The sequence below is a fragment of the Bombyx mori genome, chromosome 8 (genome assembly GCF_030269925.1).
Source record: "Bombyx mori chromosome 8, ASM3026992v2".
NCBI classification, from domain to species: Eukaryota; Metazoa; Arthropoda; class Insecta; order Lepidoptera; family Bombycidae; genus Bombyx; species Bombyx mori.
Genome location: NC_085114.1, coordinates 15,868,183 through 15,893,375, shown reverse-complemented (window position 1 = coordinate 15,893,375; position 25,193 = coordinate 15,868,183). Strand labels below are relative to the sequence as shown.

At 41.6% G+C, this 25,193-nt stretch overlaps 2 protein-coding genes across 10 annotated transcripts in view; one reads left to right on the top strand and one right to left on the bottom strand.

The window, feature by feature from the left end:
* The first annotated feature begins 179 nt into the window (after positions 1-179).
* LOC119628809 (GATOR2 complex protein WDR24) lies at positions 180-15,090 on the top strand. Of its 4 annotated transcripts, none has more exons than XM_038012554.2 (17): positions 180-559; positions 629-745; positions 1,259-1,374; positions 1,959-2,065; positions 2,713-2,926; positions 4,718-4,806; positions 5,193-5,352; positions 5,919-6,091; positions 6,473-6,695; positions 6,768-6,871; positions 6,954-7,087; positions 10,507-10,644; positions 10,708-10,844; positions 11,510-11,682; positions 11,758-11,860; positions 12,825-12,980; positions 13,982-15,090. In XM_038012554.2, the coding sequence occupies exons 1-17, from the start codon at positions 460-462 to the stop codon at positions 14,108-14,110; spliced, it is 2,373 nt and encodes a 790-aa protein (XP_037868482.1). In that variant the 5' UTR covers positions 180-459; the 3' UTR covers positions 14,111-15,090. The 4 variants fall into 4 exon arrangements, with proteins under 4 accessions (XP_037868482.1, XP_037868481.1, XP_037868480.1 ...); XM_038012553.2 differs by having other exon boundaries at positions 10,486-10,644; positions 11,525-11,682; XM_038012552.2 differs by having other exon boundaries at positions 10,486-10,644.
* LOC101740960 (ras-related protein Ral-a) overlaps positions 15,089-25,193 on the bottom strand; it is a 23,936-nt gene continuing 13,831 nt past the window's right edge. For 3 of the 6 annotated variants that reach the window (XM_021346297.3, XM_062669906.1, XM_062669907.1), the window contains one exon: positions 15,089-15,496. In XM_021346297.3, coding sequence (XP_021201972.1) covers positions 15,380-15,496 — 117 coding nt within the window. In that variant the 3' untranslated portion in view covers positions 15,089-15,379. Of the gene's footprint in view, positions 15,497-18,352; positions 25,065-25,193 lie in introns of those variants that run through there. The other 3 variants (XM_012697955.4, XM_062669908.1, XM_062669909.1) reach the window with 2 other exon arrangements.

Below are 25,193 nucleotides of genomic sequence, written 5' to 3'. Positions count from 1 at the left end.
TTACTAATATCAGGAAAACCTTTATGAAAAGTAAAGCACGTTAGCATTTTTCAAATTTCAACGTCTCAAGCTCAAACCATTTGCCAATTCATAATGTTTCAACTTTTAAAGTAATTGATTTTTAACATTAAACCTATTCAGTCCTATCCATAGATAATACTAACATCGTAAACTATCAGCATTTTGACAAGCTGAAGCAGTCATCATGCAGTCATCAATCAAATCTCATTAAAAATGAAAATCCTAAAATTATAACCGTGAAAATAATTATAAGATCAATTCACAAACACAGAGAACAAAACTGATATGTGTATTTGTGATAAATCGGAAAATAAGTATCGTAATCTAAACATTAAATTAATGTAAATTTGAATATAAATACAAATAACTTAATGTAAACAAAAATAATGCACATTAGTAGTATCTCAATAAAAAATCAAATACTAAAATCTATACACTATGATTCCATCTAATACAATTTGCGTATCAGAAGAGGGTCCAGCTAATGCTTTAGCGCTAAATAAAGATGCAACACAAGTCGTAATAGCCGGAAGAAATGGTAAACAAACAAAAACAAAACAATTATTTTAGTTTTTCTTTGAAATACGTGCCAGTCTTTTTTTTCCAGTGTTCAAGGTTTTTTCGATTGAAGAAAATGATTTCACGGAAGTGTGTAATTTGAGAGTAGGAAAGAATTTAAATCTCAACTTTTCGTCCATTGATGTGGCCTGGAGTACAATTGAAGGTAATGGTTTTTGATATAGCGTATATGGCGTAAAATCTCCACTCGAACCGATAAGGTCTAAACATCTATTATATAGAGGATGATGTTACAGTTCAAACCAGAATGAATGTTTGCTTAATCGTAGAAAAATGCAAGATAGTTGTACCTATCTGATCAGGCTTACAATGCGTTCTAACTCCAGTAAATGACTGTTGACTATCTCAAGATCCTGTGATAATACTCTAGAGGATACCCATTCTTAAAATGAATCCCTTAGTTGCCTTTTTTGACAGCCACAGGATAAAATGAGGTGAACCCACTGTAAGCAAACACCACACTGTCAGAAACATTCACATTTATCAGTCAAATACATCTAAAATACCATAACTTTATATATTTTTAAAATATGTATGTATAAATAAGTATAGTGTACTTAGTACAAATTTTAAATGTACTCTTATTTTGATTAGATAATATTTTAAATTCCTCCTAATACATTGCTGTAACCATAATTTAAACACTAAATTATTTCAGAGAACACACTAGCAACAGCAGCTACAAATGGTGCTGTGGTAGTATGGAATCTTGGGAGGTCGGGTCGCTCAAAACAGGAACATGTATTCTCAGATCATAAAAGAACAGTCAATAAGGTAAGGTCAATAGATAATACTTTAAATTATCCTCTAATTCAGCGGCTCTCATGTGCTGTGACATGAAACATTGGTGAGATTTAAAATTACAATATTTTTAACTAGGGCAACCCTTTTGTAGGCAGCGGCTTGGCTCTGCCCTTGGCATTTCTGACATCCATGAATGAAGGTAACCACTCATCATGAGGTGGCCGTCTGCCTACAAGGGTAGTAAAAGAAAGGGTTACACTATAGGTTACATATGGGATAAATATACAACTGTGTTAACTGTATGTTTATTAGATTAGTGGTGTATAATTTATGAAAGGTAGTTAGATTTACCTTCATTTCAACTAGAAAAAAATTGCATGTAAACACATAATGATAGATGTATTTGTAGACTATTTCATTCTGTCGTTGAATAAAAAGGTTAAGAACTGCAGCTCCAATTGAGCTACATTTGAAGTCCAAAGTTCTGCATAATTTACTAAAGGCAAAATCTACAGGATGACAAGATTTAGATATATAATATTTTAAAAACTTCGATGATCTTTGTACTTGTACAAATACTTTTAGGATAACTAATTTATTCTGCTATCATACAGGTGAGTTTCCACCTTACTGAGCCTGCACTGCTTATATCTGGCTCCCAGGATGGGATGATGAAATGTTTTGATCTTCGAATGAAGGAAGTTGCCAGAACTTTTATAAGGTATTTAAGGATAGTGGAAGAATTAATATTTTATTTCATTAATTTGAGAAATACATTAATTAATAAAATCACAACAAATTTACACTGTAACTTTTTTTTTCCTATTCTTACACTCTTGAGAGCGTGGTCGTGATCATCCATCAGTCGGATACGAGCTACTGAAATTCTTATTTTTTTTATTTTTTTTTATTGCTAGTGGTTACTGGAGCCCATAGACATCTACAACGTAAATGCTCTACCCACCTTGAGATATAAGTTCTAAGTTCTCAGTATAGTTACAACGGCTGCCCTACCCTACAAACCAAAATGCATTACTGCTTCACGGCAAAAATAGGCAGGGTGGTGGTACCTACCCGTGTGGATTCACAAGAGGACCTACCATCAGTAATTACGCAAATTATAATTTTGCGGGTTTGATTTTTATTACACAATGTTATTCCTTCACTGTGGAAGTCAATCATGAACGTTAATTGGGTACGTATTTCATTAGAAAAATTGGTACCCGACTGAGATTCGAACACCGATGCATCGCTCAACACGAATGCACGGGACATCTTATCCTTTAGGCCACGACGCCTTAAATAAATAAAGTAAAATAAAATGTTTTGGGTTCAAATAAATAATTAATTAGACATTTTGAATCTCAGCAACACGGAATCAATCCGGGACGTCCAGTTCAGTCCGCACCAGGCCCACACATTCGCGGCCGTCTCCGAGAACGGCAACGTCCAGCTGTGGGACGTGAGGCGCCACGAGCGATGTCTCCAGCAGTTCACCGCGCACTCGGGGCCGGTGTTCGCGTGCGACTGGCACTCGGAGATGCCTTGGCTTGCCACGGCCTCCAGAGATAAGACGATTAAAGTGAGATTGATGATTTATAATAGTTATGAGCCCAAAAGGATTAATTCCATTGAAGGCTATTTCTAATGCAAACCAATTTGTTTGTAGGTAAGGGTAATGTATTCGACTGTATTTCTTACGGCGGTAATCGCTTAACAGCATACGGGCCGTGAACACGTCTGATAATTCACATATATTCAATAATAATTATTAGTATTAGGAATTGCAGAGATGAGTTATAACTGGTGACGTCACGCCAGACGCCCTTATCTAACGACCTAGTATTTTATCAGCATTAAAACGTGCAAACGTTGTGATTGTAATATACAAGTGTTGCCTGCTGGTCGGGGTCCTGTATGTACGATCTAAATTTACATTTTAATGTTCTGGCTGTGAACTAACGAGATCACTGGATAATGAGAAGCATTCTCTGAGTATTCTGCCGGCACTCTACGACTACTATATATATAAACTATAACACAATAAGCCCACTGAGTTTCTCGCCGGTGGTAGATTCTGCGAAGCACTGCTCTTGCCAGGGCCAGTGTTAGCAACACTCCGGTTTGAGCCCCGTGAGCTCACCTACATGTAGGGTGAAGCTGAAATAGCCTCTCAAGGCTATCAGCACAGGTAAAAAAAAAAAAAATACGAACTCATGGCGTTCTTACGACGTCACCACTTCCAAATCAATAAGCAGATTTTAGCTTTAGGCGTTTTTGAATATAGTTCGCTAGCCTGCGTACGGGTCTTAAAGCGCAAATAAGAGCTTCATTTCCACTTAATTAAATCTTGAAATTATAAGCAATCTTAAATACACTTAATAGGCAGCGGCTTGGCTCTGCCCCTGGGATTGCTGAAGTCCATGGGCGACGGTAACCACTTACCATCAGGTGGGCCGTATGCTCGTCTGCCTACAAGGGTAATAAAAATAATAACAATAATAAATAAGCAGACACACCTAACAGCACAGACCACGGTTGCATTTAAACTACCGCTTTCCAGACATAGATAGGATCCTAATACTAACACCTAAACGTCTAATGTACCGTTTTCGGCAGGTAAAAATGAATCTTAAAACATTTGCTATAACTTCATTTTCTTTGTCTCGATATGTGAGACGATTTAAAGTCAGCTTTGATAACCCTGATAGGTATAGGCTATCTTCATTTGAACCCTACTCATTGTTAACGAATTGATTATGAATAGCTGTTAATGATTACGTCTGAATTTCATCTCGATGATCCGGATGACACTTAGGAAACACTTATGGAAATGGTAGTGCAAGGTAGAGGGGGAAGAGGTCGACCAAAGAAGACATGGATGGAGTGTGTGAATGACGATATGAGAGAGAGAGGAGTGAGTGTTGAGATGACGGCTGATAGAAGAGAATGGAAGAGAAAAATTAGCTGTGCCGACCCCACATAGTGGGATAAGGTGGAGAAAAAGAAGAAGATCCGGATGACACGTATACTTGTCCATTTAAGTTGATAATACGGCTTAACGATTTGAGTTAGGCTCCGCTTAACGTCGTGTGGGTAGTGAGTTGGCTGCCCGTCCTATCTAATAAAAATGCGGAATAAAGTCTACCTATTACAAAAGCTAACCGTTGGATCGGCAGTGGAGTTCGGAACATGCGGCACACACATATTGAAGTTTCAATTGTATTTGAAATATAACAACTATCTCAAAACCCAGTCACTCGCGGGAGGGGCCTAGAAAGAACGTTGGACTCGACCTGCTTCGAATGAAACTCATATTTGTCTGGTTATATTAAAATTAATTACGTTTACATTAACCGTGTAGTGTTTATAGGTATGGGACATTCACGCCAAGCCCAACCTAGAGCACACTATATACACGATAGCGTCCGTGGGCCACGTCAAGTGGAGACCGCAGAAAAAGTTAGTATACGCTACGTTTACTGATTAAAGGCTTCGTCAAACAGAGCGCGTACTTAGCGCGGCGTTTTAACGTCACACAAATTGACTAGACGAGCCCAACGCTCCTTGACGCAACGTAACATCCGCCAAATCATAGTGCCTTTCGATAGCAGTGTGAGAATTTAAATGTATTTAGTAGTCGAGTGATTCAGTTGTGGAAGAATTGTTACACTGGCGCTATGTTTGGCAGTATATTACCATAATAGTACAACACATCTCGGCATCATAGCGCGCCGTCAGTTTAGCGTTCGGACGCGCGCTATGTACGCGTTCTGTTTGACGAAGCCTTAAGATCAATACGAGCTGGTCTCTCGTGGTCCCTGCTCACGCGGCAAGTGCACGTGTAGGTACCAGGTCGCGTCGTGCGCGCTGGTGCTGGACTGCGCCGTGCACGTGTGGGACGTGAGGAGGCCGCACGTGCCGCTCGCCACCTTCGCCGAGCACCGGGACGTGACCACAGCCATCGCCTGGCAGAACGACCCCAACACCTTCCTGTCCACCAGCAGGGTGAGCCTGCACAGCTCTTGGCAATATGCGCGTCTCGCATTCTCGCTCCGTATCTGATCTGTGAGCGCTCCGCATCTGTATGGTGGTTCTGGATTCCAGCGGATACCAGGCTTCGCTAGCGTTCTAATTAAGGTTTAGTTAATGACGGCCTAGTAGACCACGAGCTCCGAGCCCAAATATTAAAGTATATAGGTATTGACAAAAAAGGGTTCTGTTTTTTGTGTGCTTAATCAGTGAGTCACTTTTGTTTCCAATGTCCTACTTAACCGAGTAAATAGATATTGTGTCGACTAACTCTCCGAATTGTTACTAATCTATGGCCGTTAAGAATCTTAGTCGATATTCTAATATAAAATAACTGGTGCTGGTCGAAAAAGAGTTAATTTTGCTGTCATTAATATTAGGTAGATTTTCCATCGAGTACTGCGCTTTAATAGATACGCCGATGGCATTTCTAATATCGGCGTTGAGCAGTAATATTAATCGAGCGTTCGTATGAAACACGGATAATTTATAATTTTTGGGGGGATTATCTGTGGTACGACATGAACGTGACGTGCCTGCAGGACTGCAGCCTGTACCGGCACCGCTTCTCGGAGGCGGCGCACCCCGTGCTGTGGGCCAACCCGCACGGCGTGTGCGTGTCCGCGCGCGGTGACGTCACGCACGCCGCCCCCGACTGCCCCCTGCCCGCGCTGCACACCAACCCCGCCTCCGACCGATACGTACCTGGGCTCGGGTATGACGCACCCCCGCACCGCACCTCATATACTTACTTTATTTATTTTAGTTAAGTTAACGTAAACGCAGTCCGGGCTGTTGGCAATGTCAATTGACACGTTACACATTTACAGGGTGTTTGACCATTCTCGGCTTTAAAAGCCATTAAACTGGCACTACGGCGCTAACGTGAACCACTATTCGTTTACTTTTTTTTAATCGATTTGTGTGTGGACATCCCGCGATAATTAATACTAAAATCCGTCAACAGCTATTATGCCAAAAAAAGGGAACGTTTGTTGACAAACAGAAGTATCAATGTTGTAAACTGTTTTGTTATTGTCTATTAATGTACACATTAATTAGACGTTATTGAGGTGAATATATTTAAACCCCTCAGCCGAAAGCAGCCGACCGCAGGCTCGCTGCGTCCGCAGGCTCAGGCCGCACTGGAGCGCCTGTTCCCCGGGGGCGCCGCCTCCATCCTCACCAGGTACTCGGGCGAGGGTCGTCCACCGTGCTGCGTGGTGGCCTGCGCCAAGGAGTACAAGATGAGAGGCCTCCCCACTCACGAGCTCGCCGAGCACAACGCCAAGGTCGCCAGAGCTTACAACCGGCACATGGTGCGTACCCACTCCCCGGGACTGTGGCGACACTAGCGGCGCTGTTACCGCGTGCGGGACTGGCTCTTGCAGGTGGGGCACGTGTGGGAGGTGGTGCGCTGCGTGTACGGCAGGCCGCCGCCCCGGGAGCCCCCAGAGCGCGAGCCTCCGCCCCCGCCGCCCGCACACACCAACAGGTACGCGGCCCGACACTTGCACTGAGCGAGCGGTACCATTCGTACAAAGTATTGGCTTAAGAGTTTAAATATGTTTGTCCAGTAATGCAGTGGAAGAAGAGCCCTTAGAGGAAGTGGAGCAGTGGGCGGAGACGCAGTTCCACAACAGCGGGGTGCTCGGCATGCCCACGCTCAGCATCTACATCCCGCCGCACAAGTACAAGATACGCCACGACGGTACTAGCCTGCGACCGCTTCTGCTGGTCACGACAATTAAATCGCCTCACCTGCACGCTGCGACCGGCCGTGCAGGGAGACCTCTTGAAGCCAATAAAACAAACCAATGCTTGCCACCGGTCTTTACGTACCTACATACCTAGTCAGGTCATAAATTCTGTCACATGTTTAATGTAAAATAATTGAAACAAGTTTATTCATTATTTAACCATTCATATACCAAAATGAACTTAACAAAGTTTATTCAAAATGACCTCCGTGATTTTGAATACAGGCCTTCAATCTGCGCGGCCAGTCGTCTATCGCAGCACGAACGAGGTCCATGTCAATATCGGCGGCTGCCTTAATCAAGGATGTCTTGAGTGACTCCAAATTGGGATGAGGCTTTGAGCACGCCTTTTCCTCCTCCTCCTCCTTGCGTCGGTTTCCTCATTACTGAGGGTCGTGGTCATGGCCTTGAAACAGATTGTTTTTTATAGTGCACCGCCATCTGTTCCTATCTGCAGCTGAGTGCAGAGCATCGTGCACTGTGGTATCCAGGGCTGCACGAATCTGGTCGGTCCAACGGGTCGGGTTCCTGCCTCTTAGTCGCTTGCCCTCGACCTTTCCAGTGACCATCAATTTCTCTAAGTTGTCACTGTCTTTCCTTGCGATGTGGCCAAAGTATTCAAGAATCCCATACCAACATCCTCCTCCAGCACCACATTTCGAAGGCATCAATCCGATTGCGGTCAGCTTTCTTTATAGTCCATGTCTCTGCTCCGTATATGAATATTGAAAACACTAGTGTGCGGACTAGGTTGCTCTTGGTGTTCATAGAGATATTTTTGTCCTTCCATATTTTGTCCAGCTGAGACATGGCACCTTTTGCCATCCCTATCCGTCTGCGAATTTCCGGTTCACAAGAGCCATTGTTGCTGATGTTAGAGCCCAGGTAGCCCTTTTTTTTTTTTTTTTTTTTAATTTATTTACGGCCAATGGTTACAAGACCTTATAGCCTATCTTAAATTAATTTTCACGCATGGAGTACGTAAAAATTTACAAGTAGTTATTAAACAAAACAGTATCAAATTGAAGTATTAACATTACTCGTTTGTTTTTAAACATTTCCTATTGTGTTAATAATATATCTATAAATTGGTTTAAAATACAACGGGTTTGATAAAATTTCTTCTAAGTCCATCCTTACGCCTGTTTGTAAAGGCGAGTCACCCTTAGAAACATCGTCCAGCTCAGACACTAAAATTAATCTATTTATACTATATTTATGACATTTCATAACAATATGTTTCAGATCAGCGACCTCATTGACACAAAATTGACAGTTTTTGTCCGTTGCTAAACGTAGTTTAAACAAATGAGAAGGAATTCTACAATGACCGAATCTTAATCTATTAATGGTGGTAATGAATTGTCTGGAATTAGCTTCTTTAAATTTGTTATACCAAGGTACATGTGGCGGGGTATTCTGTATCTTTGTATACCATTTCCCTTTTTCTTGACTTATAGACCTCCAGTGTTCATACCACAGCGTTTTAACATTTTCCGATATTTTCTGCTGGAAGTCAGTATACGGTACTTTTGTTACATTAGTGTGGTCTTCGTCACATGCACCTCGCACTGCACAGTCTACAGCTTCATTGCCAAAAATACCACAATGAGCAGGTACCCATTTAAATTGGACATTCTTTCCTCTTTCGTTTAAATTTGCCAATATTTCTTTTATTCTATAAATAATATAGTTCATATTAAATCTAAAAAGATCACTTTCTAGTGCTAACAATGAACTTTTGCTATCAGTTAAAATTAAAAAGTCAGAACTATTTACATTATTAATATACAAAAGTGCTGTATAGATAGCGTAGCATTCAGCAGTAAAAATACTGCAGTGACTGTCTAGCTTGAAGCATCTAGATTTCTTCAGTTGTGGATCATAATATGCTGAAGCTACTCTACCTGAACATTTTGATCCATCTGTATATAATTTATAAATATTTATGTTAGATAAATTGTTAATATATTCAAAAAATTCAACTTTAGACCCAATTTTTTGGGAATCTGTTTCTACAGTCATACAGGTAGCCCTTTTCCTCCAAGTGTTGCCATATCTTGTAATCTAACGGATTCAAATCTGGACTGGGGGAGGGCCAGTCTTCGTGCCGGATGAAGTCGATTTCACGCGCCGCCAGCCAGTCTTGTGTGCTCTTCGCTCTATGAGCTGGCGCCGAATCTTGTTGGAATACCCAGTGCCTGTAATTGAACATGGTATGAGAAACAGGTTCCACAAGGTTCGTCAGGACTGTATTTTGATACACAACTGCATTCGTTTTTACACCTTTCTCACAAAAATGTACCTCTGTTAAGCCCCAATAAGAAACTCCCAACCATACCATGAGCGAGGATGGAAAATGACCTCGTTGGACACGCGGAATACGGTTGCTCGCTTCTTCACTACTGTGTGCGTACACCTTATCATGTTGTTTGTTGTAGCTCTGTTCTACGGTAAAAAAAATTTCATCCGAAAAAAGAATTTCCCGATATTTTTTTCCCGCATACCGCTTCAACAAAGCGCGGCATCTCTTCAGTCTCAGGTCCATTAGACGAGCATTCAAACGATGTCCTGTTTTTCTTCGATATGCCCGAAGCCCTAAGTCTTCATTTAACATCCTTTTCACCGTGGTTCTGCTTAACCCCATCTGAAGGGCCAACAGTTTCTGCTTACGTTTGGGATTTCTTTTAATTCGCGCCTTCACAGCTTTTATCACTGCTGGAGTCCTAACAGACCGAGGGCGACCACTTCTTGACCTGTCATCTACACTAGAGTCTTCATTAGTAGTTCTTTTGACGTTCAACAAGTATGTACTTTCATTTATGTTGAATAAAATTTTTTTGATTTGATTTGATTTTGATTTGATTGTATCGTTTGATGTTGATCGTTATATTCAAAATTTTCAGTATGTTAAAAATTTGAATTGGCGCGTAACCGCAACGATGCAACGCAATAACTGCAACACGGTCTTCTTTAAGCGTCCACTCCATATTTAAAAATGAGTAAAATTCTAAAAGTATACATTTTTATTTTCATGAACAATTCGAAATTCGAATTCAATAAACTTTTTTGTGGCCAGCATTCTAAAAGAAAAGTTTTTACTGTGTGACAATACTTATGACCTGACTAGGTATATACATACCTACTTTATGGGTGAAATTTCAATAAAGTTATTCCTTTGTCGAAGCAGTCGCTCGCACATTGAAGTTACACAGAAACATTAGTTGAGGAGTGATCCGCGCCATACTTATGATTTTATTTCGACACTGTCCAGGTAGTGTCCCAGTATACACGTCTGATTGTTGGCTGGATGAAACTATTCTTCACACTTGATTTAACTGAACTGTAGCAACTGGTGCATGTGGTCCAGAGGGGTCGGGCTGGGTGTCGGCGGCCAGCGCGCACTACGTGGATGTGGAGACGGCCGACTGGACCCTCCCTGAGGAGGCCTTCCCTCTGCGCGCCCCTCCGCCGGCCCACCAGCCCTCCATACTCGACACGACGCACGGTAGGTCGCGCACACACACACACGTGTGACGTCACTTTCTCTACAAGTTGTTCGTGGTTGAAGGTCGCACGGCTGCGGGCGGGGCGTCCCCCGGAGGCAGCTCGTCACCGGGGAGCGGCTCGAGCGGCTCCAACGGCTCGGCGTGCACCGCTCCACCGAACTTGGAGCAGACCTCCAGCGCGTACCCCGGCGCCGCCACGGTGAGCTGCGGGCGGTAGCCGCCTACAACTATCTGATACGAAATAGGAGTGGTCGTACTACCGAATACTATTCACATGATAACATTACCATCGTGATCAATAGCAAAATCTATTTTAATGAAGAGTTTAGAATTACGCTAATTAATATGAAGTCATTTAAAAAAAATTAGATGACACATAGGGACAATGACCTCGCGTGCTCATCGGCGACCCCGACGGTTATGATGGAAAAATCAATCTGTCTTTAAATTAGGTCTACTTTTTATTTTTTAAGGTTTGTAGGTAGATATTTTTCATGTCTATATTCTATATATTGACAATGCCAATTTTACTGGTGGTAGGACCTCTTGTGAGTCCGCACGGGTAGGTACCACTACCCTGCCTATTTCTGCCGTGAAGCAGTAATGCGTTTCGGTTTGAAGGGTGGGGCAGCTGTTGTAACTATACTTGAGACCTTAGAACTTATATCTCAAAGTGGGTGGCGCATTTACATTGTAGATGTTTATGGGCTCCAGTAACCACTTAACACCAGGCTGTGGGCTCGTCCAACCATCTAAGCAATAAAAAAAAAAAAAAGATTAGCAAGTTAATCGTTCAACTCCACGTAGACGGACCACCTTGCGTCCTGAGGTCGACGAGGTCAAAGTGTTAATAACATTGCACAGTTGTGTCGCGCACAGCCGGAGGAGGGAGAGTCTGGTCCCCTGTGGGTGGTGCACGAGGCGCTGCGCCCCCACGTGGAGCCGGCGCCGCTGCTGGCGCTGGCGCTGCGCCACCACGCCGACCTCGGCGACGTGCAGACCGCCGCGCTCGTCATGATCGTGCTGCACGAGCACAGGTACCGCCGCGCCGCCGCACTACTGCACTACCTGCTCCGGTAGACCTGGTGCGATGATAGTGGACTCTGTTGCAGGAGCGACTTGTTCCCGTACATAGACGAGGGTCTGCAGGAGCACTGGCTGCTGGGCTACATCGAGTTCTTACAGAAACACAAACTGTGGAATGTCGCCACTGAGGTACCACTCAATGTATTACTTAGTCTGGCCATAAATACTGTTACAATTAAAAATAAACAAAATATTACATTTGAATATACATATTACATTGAGTTTTCTCATTTTGGCGCCAATACATTGTACAATATTTTGCGATATTAAAATGGAGTGGGGTGACAAAGAGAACCGAATCGCTGTGATTGCATTACACAAAGTAGGTATGGAGCCAAATGCAATTTTTAAAACTCTCCATACGCTTGGTATTAGTAAAATGTTGAATGAAATGAACGTTTCGGACTTCATCAGAGCTGAAGACTGGCCGTCGTCTAGTCCTGATCTTAATTCGCTGGATTATGATTTATGGTCAGTTTTAGAGAGTACGGCTTGCTCTAAACGCCATGATAATTTGGAGTCCCTAAAACAATCCGTACGATTGGCAGTGAAAATTTTTTCCATGGAAAGAGTGCGTGCTTCTATTGATAACTGGCCTCAACGTTTAAAGGACTGTATTGCAGCCAATGGAGACCACTTCGAATAAGATTTTTAAACTTTAAATTGTTTTATATTTATGTATTAAACTAACACACTGTAAAAGTAATAAATGTTATTTGCAATAGATTTTTTTTTATTTTTAATTGTAACAGTATTTATGGCAAGACTAAGTATATACTATACAACTCTAATAATAAACAGGCGATATATTTAGCTTTCCCATTCGGCTTCTCGACCGAGTCGTTAAAGTAAAGCTTAAAACATAAATTAATAATTGTGTCTTACAAAAGACTACAAAAATTTGAAATGATTAATAACATGTGTTAAATCCGTTATACGTCCGCACCCAACAGCGACACTGCGGGGGTGCCAACTGTTCATCGTACGATTTATGATCTTTGTGTAGTTACTGGAAATAGTGATGTTGCGTAACACTACCTAGTCTCGTATCTCGAGAGTCCAGGACAGCTGTCCAAGTGATACGACATTGCAGGTGGTGCGGTGCGCCTGGCTGAGCAGCGTGTGGTCGTTGTCCCAGCAGTCCAGCAGCGTCACGGTGTGCTGCGGGCGCTGCGGCCGGCGCGCGCGGCCCCGGGCCATGTGCGACCGCTGCCTGCCCCACCCCGACCTGTGCGCCGTGTGCCGACAGGTAACACTGTCCCCCCGACTCGAGCCCCGTGCTGACAGGTAACACTGTCCCCCGACTCGAGCCCCGTGCTGACAGGTAACACTGTCCCCTCGACTCGAGCCCCGTGCTGACAGGTAACACTGTCCCCCGACTCGAGCCCCGTGCTGACAGGTAACACTGTCCCCCGACTCGAGCCCCGTGCTGACAGGTAACACTGTCCCCCGACTCGAGCCCCGTGCTGACAGGTAACACTGTCCCCCCGACTCGAGCCCCGTGCTGACAGGTAACACTGTTCCCCGACTCGAGCCCCGTGCTGACAGGTAACACTGTCCCCCGACTCGAGCCCCGTGCTGACAGGTAACACTGTCCCCCCGACTCGAGCCCCGTGCTGACAGGTAACACTGTCCCCCGACTCGAGCCCCGTGCTGACAGGTAACACTGTCCCCCGACTCGAGCCCCGTGCTGACAGGTAACACTGTCCCCCCGACTCGAGCCCCGTGCTGAAAGGTAACACTGTCCCCCGACTCGAGCCCCGTGCTGACAGGTAACACTGTCCCCCGACTCGAGCCCCGTGCTGACAGGTAACACTGTCCCCCGACTCGAGCCCCGTGCTGACAGGTAACACTGTCCCCCCGACTCGAGCCCCGTGCTGACAGGTAACACTGTTCCCCGACTCGAGCCCCGTGCTGACAGGTAACACTGTCCCCCGACTCGAGCCCCGTGCTGACAGGTAACACTGTCCCCCGACTCGAGCCCCGTGCTGACAGGTAACACTGTCCCCCCGACTCGAGCCCCGTGCTGACAGGTAACACTGTCCCCCCGACTCGAGCCCCGTGCTGACAGGTAACACTGTCCCCCGACTCGAGCCCCGTGCTGACAGGTAACACTGTCCCCCCGACTCGAGCCCCGTGCTGACAGGTAACACTGTCCCCCCGACTCGAGCCCCGTGCTGACAGGTAACACTGTCCCCCCGACTCGAGCCCCTCTACTCTAACTGTAATTCGGCCCCCGTGGTGCGGCAGGTGGTGCGCGGGCTGTACGCGTGGTGCCAGGGCTGCTCGCACGGCGGCCACTTGGAGCACATGCGCCAGTGGATGGAGAAGCACCAGCTCTGTCCCGCCGGCTGCGGACATCACTGTCAACTAGGCTGAAGTACTCCTTACAGAAAATGTTACTCTACAAAGTTTCTTCCATCATTGTATATCTTAGTTATACATCTTTTATAAAAAGAACATTTTGATAAGAGATTTATTTTGTGTAAAGTAAATACTCTTTTGTAATATTTTTTATTTACATTTAAGCATAGTTTCTGTTAGAATAAAATCTTAAAAATATGTGTTCGTTAAATGTAACCAATCTATTGAGACCAGCAACCTAAACTAGTCCTCGTCTACATTTGTATACATGTGTGCGATCTCACTGGGCGCGAGACCTCTTGTGAGTCCGCGCGGGTAGGTAAGGGCGATACAGCCGTTGTAACTATACTTGAGACCTTAGAACTTGGTGGATGGCGCATATACGTTGTAGATGTCTATGGGCTCCAGTAACCACTTAACACCAGGTGCGTTACTCTAAGCGGGCGATGACGTGCACGCTGAGACATACACCCTCCCCCTGCGACCTCCTCTTTCAAGACGAGCTCACGGCCCCCCTGGTTTTAAGTGGTTACCGGAGCCCATAGACTTCAATAACAAAAAATGAGCACTACCGAAATTGAGACAAGAGTTCTTCAGTCTCAGTTGTATCAGTACAATTATTACAGTACGCACGTAATTACTGCTAACTACATGTGATTTTTTGTCTGTAGTGTATGCAGTACAGCCATCCCTTGTTTAAACAGACTAAAGTTATCTAACTTAAGGCTTCCATTTTAAATTACTATTTTGGGTGGCCGCCCCACTGATATAACTTACAATAATACAATATTATATTGCATACTGAAATAGCTTCTAGTGTCGCGCCGCTGCTCATTATTATATTAATGTAGACAACACTCGATCAACTCGCGCTAAATAAAATTACATTTTAAATTTTATGGGAATTTATTAATATATTTACAGATTGTACAGATGCTATGTTTTTGTATTGAATATATTTTGTGAACAAATAATAAAGAAAACAACGCAACGTATGTAATCATGGTTTTATTTAATAAGTATTCTTATTTACAAACTGTATTTTGAGTGTATCATTGACAACAAGCTGACCACAGTGATATCTTCATCGGCGGTCATAGTGTTAGGCTGTTCAGATTTATGGGAGGTCGGACAGTTAACGTTAGTAGTGGAGGTGCTCGGTGACTTAGTACCGGCCTCCACAGACCCCGCCACTCGCCTCCCCCGGCCGACCCCGGGCGGGCCGCGGGAGGCGAGTCGTGACGTCTGCGCAGTGGCTGGAAATTACTTCCTTTATAAGTTAAACTAAGATATAGAACAGCACGACGGTTTGCATCTACCTGCGTCGTCGGGGGCGGGGTCCTCCTCGGCTGCGAGACCCCTCTTCACTCGTGACATCTGTCGGATAAGGGTCAGGAACGCCTGTCAAGTAATGGCGAGTCAGTTGTCGGACCGGTCAGGTTATAATCGAATTACATGCAGTTAATTTACATTAGAAACTCTTTGTTGACAACCATAAACAAGCAGATAAGCTAAACTTAGCTACAGGGCGTAACGCTCATGTATACAGCTCGAGAAGAACACAGCGAAACGTGTCTAATTTTACACTCTAGATTGAGAAAAGCCTTTTCACCGGAAGGTTGTAACGTCGACTGTACTGTATATAAATGCTCAGTAGCAGCAGACAACAAAAGGTATGTCTGTACAAGTTCTATAGGTACAATGTCTACAGGTAATGTACCAAAACTGGCGGTACTGGAATCGGTTCAGCAGAAGAACTGAAATAATGACTAGTCTGGGCCAATATGCATCAGCCGACATTGTAGGGAAATATAATAATGAAACGGTCGTACGTCCTCACGGCAACCATCCTCAGGACACCGGTGGCTTAGTTGATAAATGACTGCATATTAGCGCTGAAGTGCCTGTGGGACTTAGTTAAGTGGGTCGACACAATACGTGACCTTAGTTCTTAAAAGACATTTTAATTTTAAGCAACCCCCGCACAACAATTGGACTAGCAGTAAAGTCTTGACAAAAATGTATTTTCATCCAAATAAATATAATAATAGACTTACTCTTTAAACTCTAAACTTAAAAAGAACCTGACTTAAATATCAATAAATAAATAAATAATAAATAAATATAAATATTTTACTAACAATCACGCCACGTTAACTGGTCCCGTGATAAGTTCGTAAAGAACTTGTGTTACAGGTACCAGATATCGGAAATAAATGTAAGATTTTTATTATACACATACATATATTTAATATACATCCATAACCCTGGAAAAGACATTTATATTTATCATACAAATATCTTCCCTTGGCGGGATTCGAACCCGCGACCCCCTAGTGTAGTGACCATGTCACTTACCACTACACCAGACGGACGTTATAATAGGACTGCATTCGATTGTCACGCGTCATCTAATCTACTTTAGTTAAATGTCTTCTTGACAATTTTATTCTACAACACCTAGTTAATTAAAAAAATGTTCAAAATCAATTTATTTCAACTATGTTAATGACGGAACACTTTAAATTAATGCTGTTAACACTATTTTGGCAGTAGGTCAGTAACGGTGATTGCTTACCGTCGGGGTAGCCGCATGCGGATGAGAATCGAGATAGGTATCAAAATTTTTTTTCTTTTATTGCCCTTGTAGGCAGACGAGCACACCGCCCACTTGATGGTGAGTGGTTACCGTCGCCCATGGACTTCAGCAATGCCAGGGGCAGAGCCAAGCCGCTGCCTACCGCTTAATACTCTCCACAAGCCTCGTTTGAAGAAGGACATGTTATAGCGCTCGGGAAACACCGTGGAGGTAAGTTTATGCCAAAGCCAGATGGTACGTGGCAAAAAAGATCTCTGGAAACGTACTGTGGATGACCGCAGTGGCTCCAGGTAGTATGGATGAACTCTACTCCGGTGGCGGGCGGTGCGAGGGTAAAAACGAGATGCCGTTATCATCTCGAACAATTCCTCAGAGGCTTCGGTAAAATAATCCGGTCTGAACCGTGTAGGAGACTTCAATGACGATATTCCCGGCCACTGAGGGTCTAGTCAAAAACTTAATTCAGGACGGAATGGGCAACGTCTCGGGTTAAGGTATACCAAGGATTTTGTGTGAAATTACTACAGACCTATACTTGAGTTTCTCACGGGCATTTCGATACCTGAGAATTCTTACATTATATAACCTGACTGGAGACGGAACCTGCGGATTGTACATAGAGGCGACGAATGGAGGACAAGGGATTAATTAACACAAAACGTTTTAAGGGTAAACTATCGAGCACTTTGCCTTTCAAAATGTTTTTTAGATAAAATAACATTTAAAAGTATAATCAATGTCCTCATTGAACAGAGTATAGCTCATGGTGTATCCGCCGATAAAGAGGAGTGGAGGATCTCTTTACCATGGGCAATGTAATCATATAAATCTTGGGTCTTCACAGAATCTAATAATCAACAAACATGTTTAAAAATTTTTGCTATAAAACCATGTCACGCCAAAAAGCATAAGCACATTGAAAAAAGTAGAACGTTTTCGAACAAAAATAGGCAAAAACGCAGGCAGTACTTACCAATAGTGATACCAAATTATCCCACACTTATTTAGACCAAAGGCAAACAGACAACATGCAACAGTCACCTTTTTATATAAATTTTAAATTTATTTGTTTAAGCCCCAAGTAACAAATAACAAAGAAACTCTTATGAAATACCGGATTATATCAATGTTTTTTTTGTTGCAAGATTGTTTAAGCAATTTTTATGGTCCAAATTTTGCGTTGTGTTATCCATTTCTCAATTAATTGTTGTGGCTTCGAACACTAAAGTTTGCGTACGTAGCCAATCGTCATGAAAACTAAGCACGTTGTCACTCAGGTTGTTTTTGTATTACGGTATGCCTTTAATATACTATATAGATAGGAACTGTGATGGGATGAGACATCTGTTCGAAAACATCGTTTCTCTCTCTTTCTCTCTCGCTCACTCTCTAGCAATACAAGGGAAACCACTATTCATCCCTATGTCAATTCATTTACAATTATGGTACAATTTGTCATCACTTTTTTTGGAAATCCAAAATCGAAGTAGTTAACGCTTCCTGTTTGTGTTTATAATGTTTAAAATGTGATTACACTGTCTCATCAGTTTCGTCATTTTAAGTTTAATTATTAATTGACATTAACTTTTCAAATTTCATTCACAAAACATCAATCCTTATACATTAAATAAACGCTAAATGCACAGAGAAACAACACATATATTGCAAATCCTTATATTTCCTTGCATATAATATCGTTTATATCAATCTCGGTGAGAGTTATACATACACTTAAACATATGCATGTGAATATAAAAAATATGAGTTTGTCTCGCAGAGGAGCGCCGATTTGGACGCGGCCGTCTCCACTGACATTAACTTAAACACATATAATATGTCAGTAACAGCGAACCGTGAGCACCTGTGAACACCGCTAGCGTAAGAGGACTATCAGACTTAATGCAGCTAATGTAATACGTATGATTTATAGCTTTAATGTATCCGAACTCATGAGAAATGCAAGATCGACCCACGAAAACCTTCCGAAAACGGAAATTTGGCAGTTGTGGGATGTACAGTGTGGCCCACGGTTTCTGCCATACGACGTTTGAAATGCTACATGAATACATATACCGCAATGCATTACAATAAACAAACAGGATCCAGGAACATTCGAGATCTAAATGAAATGCTCCAGTGACGTCACAGAGTGTCATGCTCTATGAAGTCCGTGGACAGTTGGCGTCTCACATTCGACCAGTTAATGGAAGAGTGTCCGTTCAATCGGCCACCTCTCTGAACATGAACTACTCTGTCTCATCATTTATTCATTTATATCCCATAAAACAAACCTCCCTTCGACAAAAAAATCAGTATTTTATTTTTATTTAAATGAAGCATCTGTTATTTTTTTGTACAGAATGTTGACTTGTCGACAATATTTCTACTAAATCACTTTTTCATCTTGAACTTGATGTAACTTTTTGAACGGACACACCTCAACATCATATTTCAATTATTATTACTCTCAGTAAAAGTTACTATCAGTACAAATATTGGAGGGTAGAAGTTAGAAGCGCCATCTTGTATAGGGGACAACTTGTAAAAGTGTACATCTGTAAACAGCAAATTATTGTTGGAAGACTGAACTAAATAGTGCTAGTGTAGGAAATGGAAAAGATATGAATATCGCAGTTTTAAAAAGATTCAAGTGTGCTGGGTGGAATTGAAGTGTGATGGCGCTGTTTTTAAAATCGTTCCACTTGCTACAGTGGCGCCACCTTCATTGGCTTCCTTTCAGCGAACACTAGTTAATACACTGAGATGGTGCTTCCTCACTTCTATTCAACATACGTACAAAACAGAATTCATTTCACTTTTGACTAATCAAAAAGACTACGTAGTATGTACTCATAATTTCATTGACATTCGCAATTAGCTAGCAACATTCTAAAATTGATGCTTTTGAAAACATCGATCGACGTAGCAAAATCACTAAATATAGGCCCTCAATTTGACAATCGTGCCAGTTTTCGGGACAACCGCTTTAGAGCACGCGCGGTGAGGTCAGCACGAGAGCTTAACACATTCAAATGATGTTTTAATGATAATTATTATAATTTATTGTGACTTTGTTCCTGTAAGTTATATAATAAAATTCGATAAAAAAACGACGTTTAAACATTTATTTTCGAATGTGCTGAAATTCAAAATTATGATTACGCTTGCAGGAATTTCACATTATTTAGTACACGGCCGCGCCCCCCGCTGGCCCGCCCCCGGACCCCACGCCGGGGTGAGCAGTGTCGGATCCGAGGGGACAGTGACGTCACACGCGAATACTAAAAAATGTCTATACTAATAAAATGTCTGCAAGCCCAATCACTTTTAACGTTTAATCTTTAACTTAATAAAACTAGAACTTAAAGTAAGATTGTAGACACTAGAAGACGTACTGATAATAATAGTGCTTACATAGGTACATTTATTGTTTTCAGCAAACAAATTAAATAATCTTAATACTAATTAAGAATTTTTGAGTTTCCGAAATAAATAACACGAAAAATCGATTTATTTTAATCGATACAAAACATGCAAGCACAAGCTTAGACTTTAACAAGAATATTTAATAGAAAATAAAAAAACAAAAACGTCTTGTCGAATACTTACTGATCGAATGGCATCTTCATCCTTTTATTTTAAAGATAATGCAGAGATACCCTAACTTTAGGGTAAAAACAAATATACACCGCAATAAAGTGTACGGCATTGGGAGTATGGGATCGTATAAAAAAGCCAGTTTTTAACATATTCAAATAACAAAGTTCCAAAAGGTGCCACTTTTCATAATTCACTTAAGACGCCATCATGATGCGTGAGTATTCAACAAAACGGCAGCACCGCACACACCGGACATTGTTACACCTACACTTCTTGCATATACAGACAACATTCTAACCTCAAAACACGTGTTCAGTTTCCTTTCTTACTTTTCCCGTCCTATTCCATTAGCTTACAAGTCTTTGATCGGCGGAGCCTATTGTCGAGGACAGACCGGATAACAATTCAGACGCAACCGTGTCATTGACAATGTAAATACACTGGCAACAGACTGTCAGAACTACTTACATATCGAAGTGTGAAAGAATATTTGGTTTAAGCGACATTTCCCTTAATACACGACATTTATCTTCGTAATTAATTAAAGGTCCGTTTTATTTGTTACCTGCGACCCGCCCTCGCTTCGCTTCGGAAACATTACATTTTATTATTATAGCTGAGTTCCGTGATATTACCAGCGGTTATTGTCGTACCGCGGGTGACGCCGCGGGGCGAAGCTAGTCTAAAAAAAAGTAGCCAAAGTACTCCTAATACCACCAGCTACCTATCAGTGAAAGTCTCGTTAAAATCGGTCCAGCCGTTACAGGGATTAACAGGAACAAACAAACAAACAGACAAACAGTCAAAAATTGTAAAAAGTATTATTTTGGTGTATGTACCGGATATATATTCATATGCATATAGTAAAAGCGGTTATTTCAGTATTACAAACAAACACTCCAATTTTATCTATATGTATAGATCAACAAGTCGATGTTTTTAATTGATCTTCAATTGAGTTTACCCCATTTAAATAGCTGAATTTTTTTTTTATATTTTAACCAAATTTTAAAGTTTAAATGTCTCTCCTGTAAAGTTGCAAAAATGTCGCTTAAACCAAATAGCGTTTCAACTTTCACGCCTCGATACATTGTTTAGACGTAGGCATCACTCAACTGCTTTATATCGACGGACGTCATTGCCATTTACAACAATACCGTCCAAACAAGATCTGGACGATATGATACATTACATCGTCGCGATTGATAAGATATTACAGATAATAATTTAGTTTCGATCTCATATAGATTACGGATTGTGTTATTAAGTACCCGATTAAAAATGAATTAGACATTTACAAGAAATATGATAAGTGATAAATAATTTTCTTTTAAGGCAACTTTTCTTTTAATGTATCTATAGAATAACATTTCTAGCTGGGCACTTGTCGCGGTCACCCTACCTGTGGGTGACAGGTATACCTCGCAATACGGAATGAAATAAAAGTATTTAAACCAAAAAATACCATATTACAAAAAACATATTTAAATAGGGCATTTTCATTTTTCTCAATCGATTGCAACTAGTAATTCTGCTATTTTAATCATTCTGTATACGCAGTATTCCCGGGAATACAGCCTAAGCTCCGTGTTTTGTCTAATGTACAGTGAATACTTGTCACGGGTGTATGATTTGTATGTATGTATGTAAGGACTAGCTTTTGCCCGCGACTCCGTCCGCGTGGAATAGTCACTTTGGCATAACGCTACATTTTACTCCCCACTTTATTTACGTAGAAAGTGAAAATATTTTTTAATTATAGAATGTTAAGAAGCTATTTAAACCTCAATTTTGAAACATTTATTGGTGTTCCACTTGTATTGGTCTTATCGTGATGTTATATAGCCTATAGCAGCGGTCGGGGAACTTTTTTAATTATTACCCCAAAATAGTTTTGTGTAAGTTGATATTACCCCATGGCGAAGAACCAAAAAAACGAAATCGCTTCTTTTTAGTATTTTTCATATTATAGTCCCATGATAATTTTGAAAAGAAAATAATCACTAAAAATTTAACGATTCTAAAGAAGTTTTACTGCAATACCTATATACTTTTTACTCACAAAAGTTTCATTTTTACAACCAAAATTTAATTTTACCCCATTTGGGGTAATTTACCCCGGTTCCCCGACCGCTGTCCTATAGCCTTCCTCAATAAATGGGCTATCAAACACTGAAATAATTTTTCAAATCGGACGGAGATTAGCGCGTTCAAACAAACAAACTCTTCAGCTTTATAATATTAAGTATAGATTTACAGGAAAGCCTCAAAATGATGAGAAACAAAACTGAACGCGTGTAGTGAAGCGGCAACACGAGCCTGGCACAAGCGCGTACAGACCCGGACGTTCCAATTTCGTGAAAGTCGAATTTGTGACTTTAACAAACTTCTAGAACTTCCGTTTTTTTTCACGGAGCACGGTCGATTAAGGATTATTTATTTTTAAGAATAAATTAGCGTTAATCCCTACTACTTCTTTATAGTAATAACAATAATAATATTGTTAAATAATCAAAATTAAATGATTTGTATTTCGCTTTAACCAAAGGGCTAGAATATTGATGAGCAGTTGATTATATCGTTAATACAATTATTATCGAAACATGTTATATAAGAAAGATACGCATAGATTTTAATCAGCGCCCAGGGAGGCCGAAGTTGATCGTTATTCTTACGTCCGCAAGTCACAAAATCGTCTATCATTAAGCCCATCATACATCAAGGAAGTCTACAATATGACACATTTGAATTTCTTGCTCTTTTTCCCCTTCCCTCCCTCGCCGTTGGTCGCGCGGCTGTCGTCAGACTTCCGCGAGCGGATCTCCCTCATCAGGTCGAAGAACACCTGCGCGGACACCACCGTCAGCACACGAGACAACACACACCCGCCACCAGGACCATATCATTTTGTTCACAAGGAAATCAAGAATGGCGCATAAACCTTAATACGTGATGGGTGGACGAGCTCACAGCCCACCTGGTGTTCAGTGGTTACTGGAGCCCATAGACATTTACAACGTAAATGCGCCAGCCACCTTGAGATATAAGTTGTAAAATCTCAGTATAGTTACAACGGCTGCCCTACCCTTCAAACCGAAACGCATAGCTGCTTCACGGTAGAAATAGGCAGGGCGGTGGTACCTACCCGCGCGGACTCATAAGAGGTCCTACCACCAGTTTATATGTTACTGTCAATTATATTTTTAAAAAAATCGATTGACTGCAATAGATTTGAGTGTAAAGGTAGTAAAATCTTGAATTAAAGAAGGCAATTAAATCTGTTTATTCAAATACGCGTGCACACGCAGCGCGCACGTCCTAGGGTTGCGCTCCACGAAATGTTTCAATATTTATGTTTATTGTGGTAACAATTTGTAGAAATAAAAAACAGAGCGAGCAACGCGCCTCGACATTTCAGCAAAGCCAAGCAGAGCCACGCGCTCTGTGAAGCGCAACTTAAAACGAACAGTAACAAAAGCTGGTGCAAAGCTCAGGCTTGGCTTTGGTGGAAATGTAAAAGTGTCGATTCGAATGGACACTACCGACACCCGACTAGTGACACGTTCCAATCGACTATTAAAAATTATATACCAAAATATTTTGTAATAACGAGTGAGGCTTATTGTTTTGAGATACATTTTGTCAGATTTATATATTTCAAAGTATTTCATTTAATTAATTAGTAAGTATACGCTGTTGCTGCTTGTACGTCATTTCAACGTCTGTATGTCAAAGGCTCTCCGATGAGCAGCCCTGAGCTCGTCGGCACGTGTACAACAATGTGACAAACTTTGCCTTAGGAGCCGGACAGAAAAGAACATCTCATCTTAATAGATGTGACGCGACGTAATGCCTAACCTTTGAAAGTTGACAAAATATCTCCAAAAACACTTAGCCTTCGTATAATTAGGTACTGTACCGGATTGTGGAGATTGAGGAGCTGGTAACGACAGAACTAGTCTAGGGCACCTGTGAGTACTCACCTCAAGTCAACTTTGTATAATCCTCAAAACTGTGCGTCAGTAGCGGCAGTGGAGCGTGTTGGGGTCCGCGCGGGGCGGTACCCCCGTCCGACTCAATCCTACCTCGAAGCAGTCAAGTGTTCCGTTTCCGAGCCGGCCCGCATAATGGGTGTCGGACGTCACTTCTCTCTCTCTCTCTCACTTACTCACTCACACACACTTCCATGAACTCATCTTTGTTTCACAGTTAGTGACAGCATCGTTGCGACCCCCAGGGTTGCAGTAATCACTTACGAACCCGTCCCTATGCACACCTCGTTACATATTTATCACAATAATTTTCATGACGACAGGCGGATATTAAATATCTTTCACATAATTAATTAATTACAATTGCCTATTTATATTTCTTTAATACACTCTAATCGTAAAGTCGATATAAATAATTAATCGATATATCTTATCGTATGGGACAACCCTAATCCTAGATTAACTGCTTATCAGTCGTTCACCGCTTAATACCTTTTGTATTAACATAATCGTTTTTATTATTTCCATACAATGTGGTTGTGCTCTTGTTTAATACCACAACTTGTTATTAAGAATAAATAATTGAGCCAAGCACACCTAGTACTTCCGTTATCACATGAAGCACGAAATAAAAATCAAACTGTTTAATTCAAATCTATTCTCAGTAACAGAAAACCCTGTTTCTATTTTTCCAAGTTATTCTTCCTAACCGAAACAATTAAAAAGCTTACCTGAACATAAACCGCAATCCATCCAATATTCTGAGTTGTCTGGCAGCCTGCAGAACATGAACTAAGATAATTCCATCTAAATAATTTTGAGAAGAAATGATTACCTTACCAAGGGTATCCTTGACCTGTGGCCTATTTCTCAATGTGGGTTCTGCTGGACTTATAAAGACTCTAAG

Excerpts from the sequence above, each read along its gene's own strand:
- LOC119628809 (XM_038012552.2), top strand. The coding sequence starts at position 460 with ATGATTCCATCTAATACAATTTGCGTATCAGAAGAGGGTCCAGCTAAT. Across the intron at positions 6,696-6,767 it reads GAGCTTACAACCGGCACATG|GTGGGGCACGTGTGGGAGGT; the intron begins GTGCGTACCCAC and ends TGGCTCTTGCAG. Across the intron at positions 10,845-11,509 it reads CGTACCCCGGCGCCGCCACG|TTGTGTCGCGCACAGCCGGA; the intron begins GTGAGCTGCGGG and ends AACATTGCACAG.